Genomic DNA, 20937 nt, shown 5'->3' on the forward strand with positions numbered 1-20937 from the left:
CCGATGATGCTGTGACACACCGCCCCACTGTGACACACCACCCCAGACCATGATGGACCCCATGATGGACCCCATGATGGACCCCATGATGGACCCCATGATGGACCCCATGATGGACCCCATGATGGACCCCATGATGGACCCCATGATGGACCCACGCACGCAGCCGGTTTGGGTTCATTCTCACAGTACTGACATTGCAATTTATTACCCTGGTCACATCTGCAGTCCTCATGCCTCCTTGCAGCATGCCTAAGGCACATTCACGCAGATGAACAGGGACCCTGAGCCTGGCCTTTTTTGCTCAGTTTATATAGCCCCGTTATTGTGTTACTATTTTTTCTATTTGCTTATTCTCTTACTTTTTTATTTTATTTATTTATTTCACCTTTATTTAACCAGGTAGGCAAGTTGAGAACAAGTTCAAGGAGGACGACAAGCGCGCCGAGGCCCTGACACTACTTGAAGAGTCTTTTCAGTCGGGCTGTCTACAGAGCGCTTACCTGCTTTGGGAACATAACCTAATTCAGAACGCCATAGGATGTTTCTGTGTTGGTTAAGGACAGTCAGGCCTGGGGAGAACCAAGGGCTATATCTGTTCCTGGTTCTAAATTTCTTGAATGGGGCATGTTTATTTAAGATGGTTAGGAAGGCATTTTAAAAAAATATCCAGGCATCCTCTACTGACGGGATGAGATCAATATCCTTCCTGGATACCCTGGCCAGGTCGATTAGAAAGGCCTGCTCGCTAAAGTGTTTCAGGGAGCGTTTTACAGTGATGAGTGGAGGTCGTTTGACCGCAGACCCATTACGGATGCAGGCAATGAGGCAGTGATCGCTGAGATCTTGGTTGAAGACAGCAGAGGTGTATTTAGAGGGCAAATTGGTTAGGATGATGTCTATGAGGGTGCCCGTGTTTAAGGCTTTGGGGAGGTACCTGGTAGGTTCATTGATAATTTGTGTGAGATTGAGGGCATCAAGTTTAGATTGTAGGATGGCTGGGGTGTTAAGCATGTTCCAGTTTAGGTCGCCTAGCAGCACGAGCTCTGAAGATAGATGGGGGGCAATCAGTTCACATATGGTGTCCAGAGCACAGCTGGGGGCAGAGGGTGGTCTATAGCAGACTGCAAGGTGAGAGACTTGTTTTTAGAGAGGTGGATTTTTAAAAGTAGAAGTTCAAATTGTTTGGGTACAGACCTGGATAGTAGGACAGAACTCTGCAGGCTTTCTTTGCAGTTGATTGCAACACCGCCCCCTTTGGCAGTTCTATCTTGTCTGAAAATGTTGTAGTATGGAATTAAAATTTCAGAATTTTTGGTGGTCTTCCTAAGCCAGGATTCAGACACAGCGAGAACATCCGGGTTGGCAGAGTGTGCTAAAGCAGTGAATAGAACAAACTTAGGGAGGAGGCTTCTAATGTTAACATGCATGAAACCAAGGCTATTACGGTTACAGAAGTCGTCAAAAGAGAGCGCCTGGGGAATAGGAGTGGAGCTAGGCACTATAGGGCCTGGATTCACCTCTACATCGCCAGAGGAACAGAGGAGGAATAGAATAAGGGTACGGCTAAAAGCAATAAGAATTGGTTGTCTAGAACGTCTGGAACAGAGAGTAAAAGGAGGTTTCTGGGGGCGATAAAATAGCATCAAGGTATAATGTACAGACAAAGGTATGGTAGGATGTGAATACAGTGGAGCGATAAACCTACAGACAAAGGTATTGAGTGATGGAGGTAAACCTAGGTATTGAGTGATGAAGAGAAAGATATTGTCTCTAGAAACATCATTGAAACCAGGAGATGTCATTGCATGTGTGGGTGGTGGAACTAATAGGTTGGATAAGGTATGGTAAGCAGGACTAGAGGCTCTACAGTGAAATAAGCCAATAAACACTAACCAGAACACCAATGGACAAGGCATATTGACATTAAGGAGAGGCATGCTTAGTCGAGTGATCAAAAGGGTCCGGTGAGTGGAGAGGTTGGTTGGGGGTCACGGCGATTTAGACAGCGAGCCAGGCCATCAGTAGCAAGCTAGCATAGGATGGAGGTCGGAGCCTTTTAACTATGCATTGTTGGGAAAGGGCTCGTAAGTAAGCATTTCAGGGTAAAGTCTTCAGCTGTTGTATTCGTCGCGTGTGAACAATAACATTTGATTGGATTTGATTCTGGTGTTTGGCCGTCCTTAGCTATTATACAGTTTTAATACTATCGTGACCGAAACGCACTGTTCCGGCAACTACATAAGACATACAAAAGTGTGCAAGACACCTCTTCAAATGAGTAGATTAAGCCATTTTAGTCACACCCGTTGATCACCGGTGTATAAAATCAAGCACACAGCCATGCAATCTCCATAGACAAACATGGCAGTAGAATGGCCTTACTGAAGAGCTCAGTGACTTTCAACATGGCACAGACATAGGATGCCACCTTTCCAACAAGTCAGTTGGTCAAATTTCGGTCCTCCAACTGTAAGTGTTCGGTCTTCGGTTGTAACACTCACTACGGAGTTCCGACCTCTGGAAGCAACGTCAGCACAAGAACTGTTGGTCGGGAGCTTCATGAACTGGGTTTCCATGGCCAAGCAGCCGCACACAAGCCTGACTTCATGTGCAATGCCAAGCGTTGACTGGAGTGGTGTAAACCTTTTGGTCATGTATGTTATTTTACCCATTTTTCTCGCCAATTCCGTGGTATCCAATTGGTAGTTACAGTCTTGTCCCTTCGCTGCAACCCCCTGTACGGACTCGGGAGAGGCGAAGGTCAAAAGCCGTACGTCCTCCGAAACACAACACAACCCAGCCAGTGTGTCAGAGGAAACACTGTACACCTGGCGACTGTGTCTGTGTGCACTGCGCCCGGCCTGCCACAGGAGTCGCTAGTGCGCAATGGGACAAGAACATGTCCTTACCCGGACAGTGCTGGGCCAATTGTGCGGCGCACCATGGGTCTCCCGGTGACGTCCGGCTGCGACAGAGCCTGGACTTGAACCAGGATCTCTGGTGGCACAGCTAGCACTTCGATGCAGTGCCTTAGACCACTGCGCCACTCGGGAGGCCCTTGTCGTGTATGTTTGATGCAGAATTGGGCCAGTGCAGCACAGCTTGGCTGCACTCTGCGGTGCAAAAGGGGTATAATCCCGATGTGAGCCGTACCCTTTCCTGTCAATCAACTTCAATGGCCCTGAAACTCTGTTTCAACAGCCTTGGAGAGCAACACCGAATGGTCTGCTGCGGACAGATGACAACCGTCATGCACCTGTCATATCATTCACCACCACCAAGACCTAAATCACCACTACATTCACTGTGTGTGAAGGCAAGGCAGGTAACTTCCTTTTTGAAATATAAGGCCTCTCTATCCTCAGTTGCTACAAATCTGATTATGTCTTTCTGTTTAGACAAAGGGACTGCTGTTGTGACTGGCCTCAAAGAAATAGGGCTCCTCTGTGAAAGGGGAGTTAGGAACATTTATCAACCCTTGTACTTCTTGCCAATGGTCAGTGTGTCTTCTTGTGTCACGTTCGGAGGGTCACACCAGAATAGTAATATTAGTTCATTGGGTGAGGAAGGTAGGGAATAAAACTCTCAGAGGCAGTGTCTTCATGCTAAAGTTTATGTGCTGAAGATCTAATTAAAGACGAATGTATGATAGAAAAAGCAGTGTCATTAATCTCAAAAATGCATCTCTTTCATGGCCTAATATTAGGCCCAAATTCATTTAAATCAACAAATATTCTGTCTAAACTCTAGAATTAAGCTATTAATGTTTAATTTTAAATCATTGCATAAGGGATAGACAAAGGACATTACCTGCGGAAGACACATTTCAACTGAATGCCTTCATCTGTACAACTGAATAGGTATCCCCTTTCCCTTTCATGCATTTACAAACGCAATGCTGATGCAGTAATTATATACGATTTGTCGTTCATGTGAAAATTGAACGTCAGTTGCTGACTAAACTAAGATGAACGTCCAAGTGATGTTGGTCTTGATATAAACATGATAGATGTAACGCAAATAATACGTCTGCATTTTTTATAGAAATTATGCCCTCCGGTTTTCACGGTTATTGGTCCAATCGAATTATTTGGCCTAAATGATTGGACAAACGACAATCCCCAATACTGGTGAAGCAGGTCCAAAACAAATATTTTCCCCAAAATAACGTTGCTTTATGATATGTAATTTATTTTAGTCTCAGAACAACTATTAAACACAGTTTTATGAAACCCTTATTGAATCATTCCAAATACAAGGCAACCTTACCTTATAAAAGAAAGGCTCGATATGTGAACTTAATGTGTTCTCCTTAGTCAGCGTATACAATTCCTCCTTTTCAAAACGATGGCTTTACATGTCCTCTCTGTTGACGTTCGACTTAACACCCGAGGTTGCGTTCGTTTGGCTGTGAAAGTGTGTATTTTTACTCAGTAAACGCCAGTTAGGGAGGCGATGACATTGCACCAGACACAGTGAAAGGCCGAATTCATTGTGCAAATCCAGATACAATCGTCAACAGAGGCAATCACGTGACCGTATCCTGTCTGTCACATGACCCTACACCAGCTGTGTGTGGGGGTTTCGTTGGCTCCTTGCTGCCCGGGACGTCCCAATGATCCCGAATAGCACTAACCGTATGTTCCCTTTTCTTTCGAAATACAGGAGTCATTTGGGGACATGAAACTTGTGTGTCTCTGGGTATTCTGTAGCTGGGGTGCTATTGTATAGTCATTTAAACTTGTGACAATTGCATGGTCCAATAATTATATAAGCAAGAATACTTTACTTATATCAGTTTGATATTAAGAAAATAAACCCTTTCTCATCAGTGCAACTCTTTGCACATAAATTCATGTGCATACATACTGTATTTTTAACTACCGAGTGGAGCAGCAGTCTGAGGCACTGCATATCAGTGTTAGAGACACCACGGCTTCGGATCCAGGCTGTATCACAACCAGCCCTGATTGGGATTCCCATAGGGCATCGCACAATTGGCCCAGCATCGTCCAGGTTCGGCCATCATTGTAAATAAGAATGTTCTTAACTGACTTGCCTACTTAGGTTAAATTAAAATATTCAAATGAGTGTGTGTGAACGCTCCGGGTGTGGCCCCCTGGCGGTCGTACTGCTCCCTGGGCAGGGCAGTTAAAAAGGGTGGAACAGGTTGAGGGAGTGTCAGTCAAAGCAAATATTCAACACATACATCTGCAAGTCCACATGCTTGTTTTAATAGAAATTGATACCGGGTGCACAGAAATATCTTCACACAAGTCACTTGATGGTACAATGTAGACAAAAAACAAGCCAAATGTCAACCTTTATGTAGAAAAAGACGTGTACTTCTTGGAATGAAGCCAAAACCAATCATCCAATTTCAAGTAAAAGGCATATTGTCACAGTTCTTTCTTCCCCCCACCACATTTACATATGTACATAACAGACCAGGGATATAAGAGTCTGACCTAACAGTTTTAAAAACATATTTACAGTCACAATCATTTGTGCACAAGGGGTGTGTCTGAAATGGCACCCTATTCAGTGCCCTACTTTGACCAGACCAATGAGGCTGCGGGCAAAAGAAGTGCACTACATATGGAATAGGATGACATTTCAGACGGAGCCCAAGGACTCCGTGTCCTGATGAAGGCATACAGTACTTATCAACACATCAAGTAATCATTTGCCTTTTAGTGTCTTCACTTCCGTTTCCCCAAAAGGAGGCAATGCAAATCCACTTAATGGAATAACATTAGTAGTTGATTGTTCAAGCATAGAAAACATCACTGTGGAAAAACAAACGCTCCTCATTCAATAGAAGTGCCAGACCTCATTCAAGACGAACCCATTGGGAGAAACGGTGGGCAAAACGAATAGACTTGCTTCGACAAAACTGTGACCTCATTGGTCAATGTTCATGGCTCAATGTTCAGATGACATCACTGATGATTGAACCATAGAAATACAATCATCTATTATATTTCTAGGGCATCAATTTTAGTGGTTTCTAACAGACAGATGTAATCATGTGCTCTCACCCATGAAATTAGGTGTTATGGGGTCAAAGGTTAGGGGTGGTGGAGATGACTGAAATATTCTGCTTCTACAAAATGTTGCTGTTTTCAAATGAAACAATACCTTGCTCTTGTTAAAGCTTGTAGAATTGATTTGTTCCTGTAGTATAGGTTCTCTCCTGTGCGCCAACTCTAAACAGTAACATACATGCAGCACATGTACAGTACATACAAAACTGTAGCTAAGAATGTATTTCCGTACACTTGAATTCACAGGAATCTTCACAGGTAAAAGCTATTTACCTGATAGTCCCCTCAATTAAGTTTTGAAGTACCTTTGGTATGTGAACAAACAAATGACAAAAATGGATCAGAGAAAATCCAGACTCAAAATAAGGCTTTAGACTAAACAATAGTAGATATCTAAAGTACAGATCGAGCCTGGAATCCAAACTGAACTTGGCTTTGTTTCACTACTCAGTTTGGATCCCAGGCTAGTACAGAGCAGCCAACTCCTGACCATTCTGTACAGGCAGTGCATATCAGAATCTCTTCACTGGTATAAACGGGGATTCATGAAACTCCCAACATCAGAAGAGTTGCAGAGAGCAAAACAAAAACTGTTGCATCGATTAATAATTGTAATCAAATACAGTCAACAATGCAGGTTGTGGTTCTTTTCACATGTGGAAGTCTTCATACAGACATATTTCAAAATGGTCCGTGAGGTGTCTCTTTTTTTAGGTGGTAGCTGCAATCCTTTGAAATCTGAGATAGGTTGTTGTTGCAAAAGTCAATGTGTGAGACCAGCGCGGAACACAATCTGGATCAATGCAATGTAACAAAGTCATGAGGTGGATAGTGAAGAGCAGTTCCAATGGTTTTTCAGCTGATGAAGGTAGTCTCACAAATGACACCCTCTTCCCTATGCAGTGCACTACTTTTGAACAGGAATTGGGTAGGAATCTGGTCAAAGTAGTGCACTACATAGGGAATAGGGTGTCATTTGGGATACAGCCGAAGTCAGTGAAATATGAGAGGGAGCCATCTGATCTTTCTCAAGCAGAAGATGTCTGTTTACTCGTGCGGAATGTAACAAAATAAAAAAGTCTGGATTCTGGAGAGACCGTTTGGGTTTGTGTGTAAAGCTTACAACAGGTATTTGTGATCTTATGGCGTTCCAGGAACCAGTGCAGATTTCAGGCCCTCATGAAATGTAGAATATTGTCAACGACAGAACAGTGCTCCTGGGTCGTGTTCATTAGGGCAGGAACATTTAAACTTTTTCAACAGGAGACAGAAATTATAATTTCTTATTGGACAAGTCCAGGTAGTCCCTTTACTTTTGGGTCTGTTTGTCTTCAGTTTGGTGCCTAATGAACGCGACCATGGCAAAAGAGGGTGAAGTTGAGGCAGGGTGGTAGAAAATCATCTGAATCCATTCAACGGTGAGTCAAGTCAGTGCTTACAGGCTTAGGAAACCGACACTTGAGGCATATACCACCTCTTCATCCTCCCCTTCCCTCTCCCCTCCGCTGTGAGCTGCTGCGTTCTTCCTCTTTACCTGTTTGCGAGCTGCAGCCCGGGGTCTTTGCACCGGCACCAGGAGGCGGAACCCAGGCAGAGCCTCCGTGATGCTGGAGGTGGAGCCTGGAGTGGGGTCCGGAGGCAGCGCCGTGAAGGTGCAGGGCATCAGGAGGGAAGAGGAATTGGAGGAAGGGCTGGCACTCTGGACGGAGGAGTAGCCTGAGCTGTGGAAGTCAGTTGTGATGAATGAGGAGAGGGGCTCTCGCAGTCGGCTCCTGGCACTCCCCTCCCCTTCATACTCCTCTTCATCTTTGTTCCCCTCACAGAAACTGTCATCGTCGCTGGAGAGGGCTCGGCAGTGCAGTTTTGAGTCCTCGGGCTCCGTTGCTAGCTCCAGTGTAATGGCCAGAACAGAGGCTACACAGAAGAAGATACTGTTAGCTTGGCAGCATATCATAGTGAGTGTAGTGACCTCATGTGAACAAAAATCCAACCCATGTCAATCATTGGGACCACACGATATCATGATACACGATTCTATATTTAAGATTCTATATGTATTGCGATTTGAGGTTGCCAACATATTGCTCACTATGTCTGCTGCAGATAAGAGAACATGAGAAATTGAGTTTTGATCAGTCACGGAAATAAAATAAAAGAGCTGAAAATATATTGATCATTATTCTTTTCTTTTTTTTTTTAAAGGTGGAAAACAAGCTACGGGAAGAAAAATACCAGAGTTTTGGCGCCAGTAGAGCCGACTAGCGCTAGCTACAGTCAATTATTTATTTATTTTACAAATCCATACTTCAGAGTCAAATATCGATATAATAATCATCCTGAAATACTGATATACACAACTATCGATTTCCTCCCCGTCACTATCAATTATGGATGCCTTAAAAGGAAAACGGCACACAAACTCTTTGTATTTGTTTCATTAGTCCATTGCTGATGTAGTGAAAAACAATTGCGCAATAGATTTCAAGATATTCAACTTTCAAAATGCAGAAATACAGCCGCCGGTACGATGCATTTTGCATCATATGATGCTGCGTTTTGCATCATATGATGCTGCGTTTTGCATGCGTGTCTGCCTCTGAGCAGTCTGGTCTGTACCCCACATAAGGAGAATAATGTCAGACTATGTCTTCCAGTACATAGTGATGTCACTACATCTAGTTCACCAGTTAGAATGGCCAGCATGACACCGTCTTCCATTAACCCCCATCTCTAGATAGGGCTGGGGTGTATTCATTAGTGTAAGCTTTGCAATGGAAAACAAAAAACAGGTGTTTCTTATTGGACACATTCAGGTAGGTCCCTCCCTGTTTGGTTCCTAGTGAATACACCCCTGGTAAAGAGCTGATCATAAATGATCAGAACTCATATAGTTGATACCCTCCACTCACTCTCTCCCTCCTTGGCCTCCTTCTCTCCTTCGCTCTCCTGGTCCCCCTCGTATCCGGAGCATGAGGTGTCCAGGCTCCAGTCCAGCATGTCCCCCACCAGGGTCTCTTCCTGAGTGGACAGCTCAGCTGTGGGTGTGGCCACAAAGCTGCCTCGGTGCACAGGCAAGGACTCCTCCCGTCTCCTGGGGGAGAGAAAAAGCATATTTATCCAAGTAAGCTTGGAGTCACGTGATATGTGTGTGGTCCTCTCACTAGGACTGGGGAAACCATGCAGTTTATTAGGCTACAGATGGAAGTTATGAAGAATGTCACCGGGTGGTGAAAGTGCACAGTGATGAGCTTGATGCTCCTTCACAAGAAATAGAGGGTCTTATTCTGTTGACATGATGATCGATGCTTGACTAATAGAAATATTCCCAGTCTTCTCCATAATAATCTCATGTATACAAGCCTGTCCTGCAGGTAGGAATAGTTTGTTTAACACAGCTTTCTGACAAAACTAAAATCAGTCAAGTGGAAAATGCCATGGAAATGCACTGGACTTCAGATTTGTATTCGGTACATGAAAAAGGCTTAGCCAAAAGGTACATTGTGTGCACTACATCATCACGCAGGCCGTTCGGCAGAAACACCACTGGTATAAAAACTTGCAGATTTTCTCTGTGGAGATTTTTTTTAAATTTTTTGCATGAAAATATGTAACCTATTTGATGAAACCGAGCTACTCTGTCTTCTTAGTTCAGTTAATTCAATGTTTTTTTAAATGTTAAAGTCATAAAGGATGACAAAGTTGAATATTTATTTCCATTGTGGTCATCTAGTGGGCAGATGGCAATTACTCAGTACAGCATAAACAAACAACTTTGGTTTGAAAGCACTTTTTTGGATGAGACCAGCGCTGGACAACCACCATAAAAGGCTCCGTGAGAGTGGTCACACTTGCCCAATCCCAAATTAACCCCAAGCTTTGACAATCTGCCTAGACACTTGGCAAGGATTGGACAGAGGAAAATCCTCCCTGGCCTATAAAAGAGAGCACAGTAATCATTATATTGCTCTCACATTTGAGTGGCTTAACGTAGGAACCCACCTCTTGCTGTTGCTGGAGGGGGAGGAGAGGAAGGTGTGGATGTCAGCTGGCTGGCCCGTGGGGCTGGGCAGCACCATGTAGGGTTCCACCTCAGGGACCTCCAGGACCTGACACAGCTCCTTGAAATCAATCACCTGGGAGAGAACACAGGTACACAAACACACTGGTTAGGGTAGTGTTAAGTAGGCACAAACTGGAAGACAAAGCTCTTCAACTGAGAGGTACTATCTGAATTTGTCCAATAAGAACATCTTGTTTTTCTTTGCCTAGTGATGGAGGGGACAACATCATATTGATATTATGACTCCAAATATTGATTTGTAAAAAGGAAAGAACACTAGGTAACGTTAGTTAGCACTAGTCAGCTGTACCTGTACAAAAACTCACTATTTTTCATCCTATAATTGTTTATTTTTTTTGCCAATCAAAACTCATTCTCATGCGCTCTGTAACAGACATATAGTGACCAATGTTTGGAACACCGAATCACAATACATATATCAGCACCTAAGTATTGTGATAATGTCATATTGCGGGGTCCCTGGCGATTCCCATCCCTAGTTTTGCTACGATGTGCACACCACCAGTACAGCCAAAAGGAGAATATCCAGGCCAGCAGCCCAGCATTGTGCACTTCGCCTTGACATACTAGTTTGAAAAAGGCAACAGTCCATGTCAGGAGATGACAAGCTCACCTTTTCGTTGCTGATGTGTTGGTAGGCCTCATCCTCAAACCTCTGCTTGACACCTGTCAGAGACATTTGCCTGTAGTCTTTGGGTACATCCTTACTGAAGCTGTCAGAGAGAGAGAGGAGAAAGAAGAGAGAAGAAAGAGACATGAAAGAAGAGAGGAGCATGATTAATCATCCAGTCTGTGTTCTCCAACTGTGTTAGATCCAATGGGAAATCATATCAGTATATGATAGTACTTTGTTTGAAAATTGGACGTTGTCAATAAAGTGCAGTGCCTCCCACTAGTCTGACTCACACAAGTATGGTGCAGGGTGAGTCATCCCCCACACACACAGTCCTTAGCAAACACACCCCCTCCCTCCCTGCCACACACACCCTAGGTCCAGCTCCCTCCCACTCACCTTTCGATCCCAGCCAACACCCCACCCATACGGCCCTCTGCATCAGGGTCACTGTGACCCTTCGCTAATGATGATCTACGTTGTGGTTAACAGGAGCAGATTTTGTGCGTCCCAAATGGCACCCCACTCCCTACACATTGCACTACCTTGTGCACTGCATGTGCACTAGGGAATAGGAGACAATTTAGGACATAGCCACAAACAAACAACCTGATCTTGTAATCAATACCATTGTCCAATTTGTCTGTCTGCAGCGCTGGCTTGCAACAGTCTAAGAAATCACCACACTACTTTGTTCATTTGTCTTTATAAGTATGTGACTTCATGTGATTTTCTACAGTGTGCTCAAAGAACTGCAGGAGGGAAAACGTAGAACAGCAGGAGCTGGCCTCTGTAAGTGTGCGGTGAAAGACAAACAGCGGTCGGTGCATTTTACTGGCTTTATAATGAGACAGCAACTGACAGCCCTCCTGCCGGGGACATGAAGGAGACGGAGGGGGTGAGGGAGATTGTGAGTGGGCGGAGTCTTAACCACCCATGTGGTAAAAACCACCTACCACACACACAGAAAACCCAGCCTGATCAAAAGGGCTAAGAGGACCAAAACACAACCTTTCATCTCTTCAACTAAAATCACTATAGGAGATTGGCATTCCTCACCTGCTTGAAATCACACTCATATTGAAAAGAAGCATGGCATTCATCAGAACTGCTACCTTTCTGACCTGCAGGGGGTTCTACAGTAATGGTGCCCAGAGAACACTTCAGGATTGTAATAATACTGGCGCAGTCCTTTAAATAGCACTTCACATTGACTAGTGTGTGGATGATGAACCGAGGAATGGAAAAAAAACCCATCTCAGTAAGTTATATAAAGATGTCTTCTCACAAACACATTCTAAATAACACACCTGCATGTACGCTAGTGTTGCCTTATTCCCCCTAACGAAGACTACAAGTATAAAAAAATCTTTCAAAACAAGCTAATGATTGGTTCTAATCATGCGCTGACAGCGCTAATTAGCACAACTAACCGCCGTCTGTCATTCCCCCATTGCTGCTTCCCAGAATTGTTTTTCTTCCACTAGATAACACAGCCCCAAAGTAAAAATTAGCAATAAACATACAAAATAATTTAAGGTTAGGATTGGGCACAAGGTTAGCAGTTTTAGGTTTGGTTTCTATTCTTAAAATCAGATTTTTTTATTTATTTTTTTAAATAGGCAGGGTTTATGACTTTGTGGCTGTGTTAACTAGTAACGGAATGAAAAAAGGGGAGAAATGCTAATTGCTAGAATACTAATTGATAGCAGGATGGGCTGCTGAGGGACAATGGGGATCTCCAGGAAGAGGGGCTATTGATACTCACCACAGCTAGCCTGCATGCTAACGAGGTTGTTTACTACCACAACCAGCAGGCCAGCTAAAATAGAAACAGCTTGGTTTCAGTCAACAATGAATAGCCACAAAAGCTCTTAGACTACGGCTGGACGATGTGTAAACTTCATAAAACAAGCCATACTGGCAATTGCAGTATGGAGGATTTTCTGTTCTCTAGTATGTAATTGCTGACATCTTCGAACTATCAGCTTGACACAGATTTGACACCTGAGGTCAAATCTCTCTAGCCGACCAACTTTTACAGTGTATTTGTAGCAGTAGTGTGAGGGTTGTGTGTTTTGCTTTCACAGCTACACACCCACCCTCCTCTGCCAATATGCCTCTATCACCTTGGTAACCCTCATGAGAACAAAGTCAAGCCAGCGAGCACCCCTTGTTTGTCAGGCATTGGATTACAAGGGAGAGAAATAGAGGGAACAAATATTGGAGAAAGAACAGTACAAGAGGACTTTCTAACCCAGACTAGCATAAGCCCTTGTATCTAGTATGCATATAGAACTGTTTAATAACCGGTTATAGTGATTTCTAGGACGTCCGTGGCATTATAACTTACCACTTGACATAGAGTAGTAAAGTGCAGGGGACCAGGTCCTGCTTGGAGAAGCCTGTATACTCAGCCAGCTGGATGGGCCAGATGGGAGCTGCAATGCAGAGAGGAAGAGCAGGGGTCAAGGCGACACACTAGAGCAGGGGTCAAGGCGACACACTAGAGCATCAAGACTGATATGACGTCCAACTGTTCAACAAATATTAAAATAACGCCTCAGAAGTTTTAATGAGAAGCTGATGAACTAGACTAGGTATTCAAAGGGTGGGTAACAGGGAACCTAGTGTTGGCCCCCCCAAAAAATAGGGGTTGCAAGAAATGTTGAAAATAATGGGATCCCCGGAAGTTCTGCTGGGAAGAAAAATGGGGTCCCTGCTAAAAAGGTTTGAATACCACTGCTCTAGGGGTGTTTGAAAACCTAGGTCAACAGTGTGTGTGTCATGTATGGTTACTGAGCAGATAAATCTCAATTTTGAAGACCACCCCCTCAGAAATATTTTTTTTTGTTACACTTCAGTTCGAAGCTGATCAAGTGAATACAGAAAGACATCATCGGGGTAGGTTACATATCAGTTTGTAGACAGAGTTTAGAAGACAAATGGTCCGTGTCCCAAATGGCATCCTGTTCCCTATATAGTGCACTACAGCGCAATGTGCCATTTGGGACACAACCGTAGACTGCCTGTTTGCCCGCCTTACCGTAGTGGTGCAGTGCCCGTGTGAGCAGCAGGATGGCATTGGCCAGGTGGGCTGAGGAGTATGTAGTGAGGGCTGAGTAGAGCAAGGTGAGCTCACACAAGTAGCTGAACAGGTGGACACTGAGCCGCTCTAGGGGTAACAGAGACAGCAGCACCTGGCCGTAGTCCAGCAGAGTGGGAGTCTGCTGAGACAACACCAAATGAGTTGAACTCATAGAAATAAAAATTACTAGAAAGGACTAAAGACAGTTGATAATTTTGAACCCCCCCCCCAAAAAAATATATATATATTTTCACTTCAACAGATGCCTTTAACCCAAGCTGATGAAACAAATACAGGTGCCATCATCAGGGCAGACTAAACATGTTGACATAAGATGGGTATAGACAGTGTGTGTTTTCTCCACTCACCCTGATCTTGCCCTCCAGCACAGAGACGACCTCCCCCATCATGCGGACCAGGTCCTCATACTTGTAGGTGTTGTCTGTGAGCCACACCGCCTCCCGGATGGTCAGGATATCCTTACTGATGTACCTAGAGAAGGAGACGTCATATTCATTAGGCAGAAAACACACTGAAACAGGGAGGGACGACCTGAACTAGTCCAGTAAATAACGCTTGTTTACGTACAGTCTCATAATTCTGAACATTGAAAACCCCTCAGAAAGAGGCTTTGTTGCACTGGAGCACCTGCCTTTAGCTAAAGCTGATCAAGTGAATACAGATGTACTGTACATCAAGGCAGACTACATAGGGGATAAAATACTGACTAGTTTGTATCATGCTTCGGGTTGCAAAAATCCAGCTACTTTCCCAAAATCAGGAAGGAATAAGCAGGATGCAACATTCCCAACCAGGAATAGTGGAAAACCTGGGCATTTTGGGAAAATTACAGGAACGTCCCAACCCGAATGATGCTACATCCACCTCCAACGTTTTCTGTCTCTTACCGCGTGCAGACAACCATGCAGGCGATGCCCAGCAGCTGCAGGCGGGCCTTGGGCACGGAGCGCAGGGCCAGGTAGCGGTCCACACAGCCCACCGTCACGTGGAGCGTCAGGCTGGAGAAGTCCTTCATGGTGGTTACCTCCACCAACCAGTCCACCAGGATGTATCTAGAGAGAGATGAATACTGTTATGCACCTAGAGATGGAGACACACGAGAGATAAACACTAAATGTACCTTGTGAGGGGAGAGGAGGCACAGGAGAGAGAGATTAATAATGTTATGTACCTAGAAAAATGTGGTTATGATAGTAAATAGCATATTTATTTATTTTTACCTATATTTTACTAGCCAAGTCATTAAGAGTGCTTAGAATTTTGAAAGCCCCTTCAAATAAAGAATCTTTGCCCTTAACGCGAGACATTAACCAAAATTGATAAAACAACACAATTGGTACGAAATCAAGTGATCTTCAGTGTGGGAACAGTCAGTTCCAGACCAAACCAGTAGGTTACCTCATGGTGTCGTTGATGCCCTGTCGGAGCACCTCCTCCGCCCTGCGTCGGGGCACGGGGGGACATGAGCGAAACAGCTGGGCCACAAGGTCAGCACAGGCCCTCTGCTCCAGACCCAGCGGGTTGTCACTGCTGCACACCTTGGCCAGGGACAGCTGGAAGCATGCACACACACAGAGAGAGAAAAGGTCAAAGGGCACAGGTCAAAAGTCATGCCAGGCCTGCCAAGCAAGCTCAACAGGATGAAGAATGTAAAAATAAAATAAAAACACCACCTGTGCTCAGTAACATCCTCAAGGATTAATCCACTTTAAATGGTTGGGAGAATAAACAAAACCATAGATTTAGTCTGTGTGTGGATTTGGGCTGCCTGTTCTAGTCAACGGCTACATTATCATGTCTATGCCATTGGAGATATAGACACACAACCGTACAAAAATTTGGGGGTCACTTAGAAATGTCATTATTTCCTATTCAATTCTGATGGATAACAGAGTCAAGAGGTTAGAAATAATGATTTGTACTTCAAACTTGGCTTTGTCAAAGAATCATCCATTTGCAGCAATTACAGCCTTGCAGACCTTTGACATTCTAGTCGACAATTTGTTGGAGGTAATCTGAAGAGGTTTCACCCCATGCTTCCCGAAGCTCCTCCCACAAGTTGGATTGGCTTGATGGACACTTATGGTCAATCTGCTCCCACAACAGCTCAATAGGGTTGAGATCCAGTGACTGTGCTGGCCACTCCATTATAGACAGAATACCAGCTGACTGCTTCTTCACTAAACAGTTATGGCATTGCTTGGATCTGTGCTTTGGGTCATTGTCCTGTTGTGTGAGGAAATTGGCTCCAATTAAGCACCGTCCACAGGGTATGGCGTTGCAAAATGGAGTGATAGCCTACCTTCTTCAAGATCCCTTTTACCCTGTACAAATCTCCCACTTTATCACCACCAAAGCACCCCCAGACCGTCACAATGCCCTCCACCATGCGTGACAGATGGCATCAAGCACTCCATCTTTTCTGCATCTCACAAATATTCTTTGTGATCAAAACACCTCAAACTTAGATTAGTTTGTCCATAACACTTTTTTTCCAATCTTCCTCTGTCCAGTGTCTTTGTTCTTTTGCCCATAGTAGTCACTTCCTTTTAATTGGCCAGTCTTGAGATACGGCCGAGAAGGCCAGCATCCCGGAGTTGTCTCTTCACGGTTTATGTTGAGACTGGTGTTTTGCAGGTATTATTTAATGAAGCTGCCAGTTGAGGACTTGTGAGGCATCCGTTTTTCAAACTAGACACCAATGTATTTGTCCTCTTGCGCAGTTGTGCACTCCCACTCATTCTATTCTCGTTGGGGTCCGTTTGCGCTACTCTGTGAAGGGAGTAGTACAGAAATGTACGAGATGTTCAGATCCTTGGTAATTTCTCGCATGGAATAGCCTTAATTTCTCAGAACAAGTATAGACGAGTTTCAGAAGTAAGTTTTGTTTCTGGCCATTTTGAGCCTGTAATTGAACCCACAAATTCTGATGCTCCAGATACTCAACTAGTCTAAAGAAAGGACAGTTTTATGACTTCTTTAATCAGAACAACAGTTTTCAGCTGTGCAAACATAATTGCAAAAAGGTTGTCTAATGATAGATTAGCCTTTAAAAATGATAAACTTCGATTAGCTAACACAACGTGGCATTGAAACACAGGCGTGATGGTTGCTGATAATGTGCCTCTGTACACCTATGTAGATATTCCATATAACAGTTAATAGTAGTAATTTACAACATTAACAATGTCTACACTGTATTTCTGATCGATGTGATGTGATTTTAATGGACAAACCTTTATTGCTTTTCTTTCAAAAACAAGGAATACTTAAATGACCAACTTTTGAATGGTAGTGTGTGTGTGTATATTATATTGTCAAATCGGAGGGTCTGCTTTGTCCGGGCCTCTGGCAGTCTCTATGGGGTGCCAGTGTTCAATTCTTGGACAGACTCTCTTCTCTGTATACATCAATGATGTCGCTCTTGCTGCTGGTGAGTCTCTGATCTACCTCTATGCAGACGACACCATTCTGTATACTTCTGGCCCGTCTTTGGACACTGTGTTAACAACCCTCCAGGTAAGCTTCAATGCCATTACAACTCTCCTTCCGTGGCCTCCAATTGCTCTTAAATACAAGTAAAACTAAATGTATGCTCTTGAACCGAACACTGCCTGTACCTGCCCGTCTGTCCAACATCACTACTCTGGACGGCTCTGACTTAGAATACGTGGACAACTACAAAACCTAGGTGTCTGGTTAGACTGTAAACTCTCCTTCCAGACCCACATCTCCAATCCAAAGTTAAATCTAGAATTGGCTTCTATTTCGCAACAAAGCATCCTTCAGACATGCTGCCAAACATACCCTTGTAAAACTGACCATTCTACCAATCCTCGACTTTGGCGATGCAATTAAAAATAGCCTCCAATACCCTACTCAACAAATTGGATGCAGTCTATCACAGTGCAATCTGTTTAGTCACCAAAGCCCCATATACTACCCACCATTGCGACCTGTACGCTCTCGTTGGCTGGCCCCTCGCTTCATACTCGTCGCCAAACCCACTGGCTCCATGTCATCTACAAGACCCTGCTAGGTAAAGTCCCCCCTTATCTCAGCTCGCTGGTCACCATAGCATCTCCCACCTGTAGCACACGCTCCAGCAGGTATATCTCTCTAGTCACCCCCAAAACCAATTCTTTCTTTGGCCGCCTCTCCTTCCAGTTCTCTGCTTCCAATGACTGGAACGAACTACAAAAAGCACTGAAACTGGAAACACTTATCTCCCTCACTAGCTTTAAGCACCAACTTTCAGAGCAGCTCACAGATTACTGCACCTGTACATAGCCCACCTATAATTTTGCCCAAACAACTACCTCTTTCCCTACTGTATTTATTTATTTATTTTGCTCTTTGCTTCCCCCATTATTTTTATTTCTACTTTGCACATTCTTCCACTGCAAATCTACCAGTCCAGTGTTTTACTTGCTATTTTGTATTTACTTTACCACCATGGCCTTTTTTGCCTTTTACCTCTCTTATCTCACCTCATTTGCTCACATCGTATATAGACTTGTTTATACTGTACTATTGACTGTATGTTGGTTTTACTCCATGTGTAACTCTGCACTAAACTGCTTATCTTGGCCAGGTCGCACTTGTAAATGAGAACTTGTTCTCAACACCTCCTGGTTAAACAAAGGTGAAATAAATAAAAAATATGAATATCACACTCAACCAAAACAAGCGTCCTTTTTTCAGGACCTTGTCTTTCCAAAGATAATTTGTAAAAATCCAAATAACTTCACAGATCTTCATTTTAAAAGGTTTAAACACCGTCTCCCATGCTTGTTCAATGAACCATAAACAATTAAATGAACATGCACCTGTGTAACGGTGCGTAAGACACTAACAGCTTACAGACGGTAGGCAAATAAGGTTACAGTTATGAAAACCAAGGACACGAAAGACGCCTTTCTACTGACTCTGAAAAACACCAAAATAAAGATGCCCATGGTCCCTGCTCATATGCGTGATATGCTTCCTTGCAGCATGCCTGAGGACTGCAGCTGTGGCCAGGGAAATAAATTGCAATGTCCATACTGTGAGAAAACTAAGACAGTGCTGCTACAGGGAGACAGGACGAACAGCTGATTGTCCTCGCAGTGGCAGACCACGTGTAACAACACCTGCACAGGATCTGTACATCACACCCGCAGGACAGGTACAGGATGGCAACAACTGCCTGAGTTACACCAGGATGCACAATCCCTCCATCAGTGCTCTGACTGTCTGCAATAGGCTGAGAGAGGCTGGACTGAGAGCTTGTAGGCCTGTTGTAAGGCAGATCCTCACCAGACATCAACGTCACCTATGGGCATAAACCCACCGTCTCTAGACCAGACAGTTGTCTCACCAAGGGTGATGGTCAGATTCACGTTTATCGTTGAAGGAATGAGCGTTACACAGAGGCCTGTACTCTGGAGCGGGATCGATTTGGAGGGTCCATCATGGTCTGGGGGCGGAGTCACAGCATCCTCGGACTGAGCTTGTCGTCAATGCAGGCAATCTCAACGCTGTACGTTACAGGGAAGACATCCTCCTCCCTCATGTGGCACCTTGCCTGCAGGCTCATCCTAACATGACCCTCCAGCATGACAATGCCACCAGCCATACTGCTCGTTCTGTGCGTGATTTCCTGCAAGACAGGAATGTCAGTGTTCTGCAATGCCAGCAAAGAGCCCGGATCTCAATCCCACGGAGCACGTCTGGGACCTGTTGGATCGGAGGGTGAGGGCCAGGCCCATTCCCCCAGAAATGTCCGGGGAACTTGCAGGCGCCTTGGTGGAAGAGTGGGGTAACACCTCACAGCAAAAACTGGCAAATCTGATGCAGTCCGTGAGTACAAGATGCATTGCAGTACTTAATGCAGCTGGTGGCCACACCAGATACTGACCGTTACATTTTATTTTGACCCCCCCTTTGTTCAGGGACACATACAATTTCTGTTAGTCACATGTCTGTGGAACTTGTTCAGTTTATGTCTCAGTTGTTGAATCTTGTTATGTTCATACAAATATCTACACATGTTAAGTTTGCAGAAAATAAACGCAGTTGACAGTGAGGACGTTCCTTTTTTTACTGATTATACACACACCCATTCAAAAGTTTGGGGTCACGTAGACATTGCATTTTTTTTGTCCATTCAAATATCAATTACAGTGTAGACATTGTTGATGTTGTAAATGACTATTGTAGCTGGAAACAGCTGATTTTATATATAAACAATCAGAATTGGCCTGCCTCTGTAAACAAAGCCAAATAGACACACACCTGTGCTTCCCAGCATCCTTTGGCTGCGTAGTCCCTGAGCGTGCGTATGAACTGGAGGTACCTGCCTGGGTCCGCCATCTGAGAAGACAGCACAGGACCACAATAAGTTATCAGGTAGTTCGACTAACATCAACACAACAGGGGTTTTATATCACATTTTACACCCTTTAACTACACAACATACATTGTAACATAAACAAAGCCTTTTGAGATGTGGAGAACCAGAGAGAAGGGAAACTCACTGCGGTTTTCCGGTTATGTTCCCAAAGCAGGTAAGCGCTCTGTAGACAGCCCGACTGAGACGACTCTTCAAGTAGCGTCAGGGCCTCGGCGCGCTTGTCGTCCTCCTGAAACACAGATTGAAACCATGTTTCAGTAGTCAGTGTTTCAAACAGCACATTTAAATACTCCTCTCTATCCAGCACAACAAGGCCTACTGAATATGTAACAGAGTTCTGAGTATGCAGAACCTTGTTACATATGTTTCACAATTCCAGACATTTAATCCTATTAATCCTAGTAGAAATTCCCTGTCTTAGGTCAGTTTGGACCACCACTTAATTGTAAGAATGTGAAATGTCAGAATAATAGTAATTTCAACTTTTAATTTCTTTCATCACATTCCCAGTGGGTCAGAAGTTTACATACACTTAATTAGTATTTGGTAGCATTGCCTTTAAATTGTTTAACTTGGGTCAAACATTTCTGGTAGCCTTCCACAAGCTTCCAACAATAAGTTGGGTGAATTTTAGCCCCTTCCTGAACGAGCTGGTGTAACTGAGTCAGGTTTGTAGGCCTCCTTGCTCGC

The 20937-nt window shown here is 44.2% G+C and overlaps 2 protein-coding genes across 2 annotated transcripts in view; both read right to left on the reverse strand.

The window, feature by feature from the left end:
• Positions 1-4512, reverse strand: part of LOC135530437 (phospholipid-transporting ATPase ABCA3-like) — an 89596-nt gene extending 85084 nt beyond the window's left edge. The window contains exon 1 of the mRNA XM_064958763.1: positions 4273-4512. The gene's annotated coding sequence lies outside the window, so the exon portion shown is untranslated. The remainder of the gene's footprint in view (positions 1-4272) is intronic.
• Positions 4513-5215: 703 nt separating this feature from the next.
• Positions 5216-20562, reverse strand: LOC135530438 (cyclin-F-like; the record flags this gene model as incomplete). The annotated part of the gene is made up of 11 exons (XM_064958764.1): positions 5216-7964; positions 8960-9141; positions 10050-10183; positions 10745-10844; positions 13098-13185; positions 13791-13971; positions 14201-14324; positions 14741-14905; positions 15252-15406; positions 20130-20207; positions 20372-20562. Coding segments are annotated over 11 exons (1877 nt in total), but the record flags the coding sequence as incomplete, so codon positions are not given.
• Between the last annotated feature and the right edge of the window lie 375 nt (positions 20563-20937).

Source organism: Oncorhynchus masou, unplaced genomic scaffold (genome assembly GCF_036934945.1).
Source record: "Oncorhynchus masou masou isolate Uvic2021 unplaced genomic scaffold, UVic_Omas_1.1 unplaced_scaffold_1342, whole genome shotgun sequence".
NCBI lineage: Eukaryota > Metazoa > Chordata > Actinopteri > Salmoniformes > Salmonidae > Oncorhynchus > Oncorhynchus masou.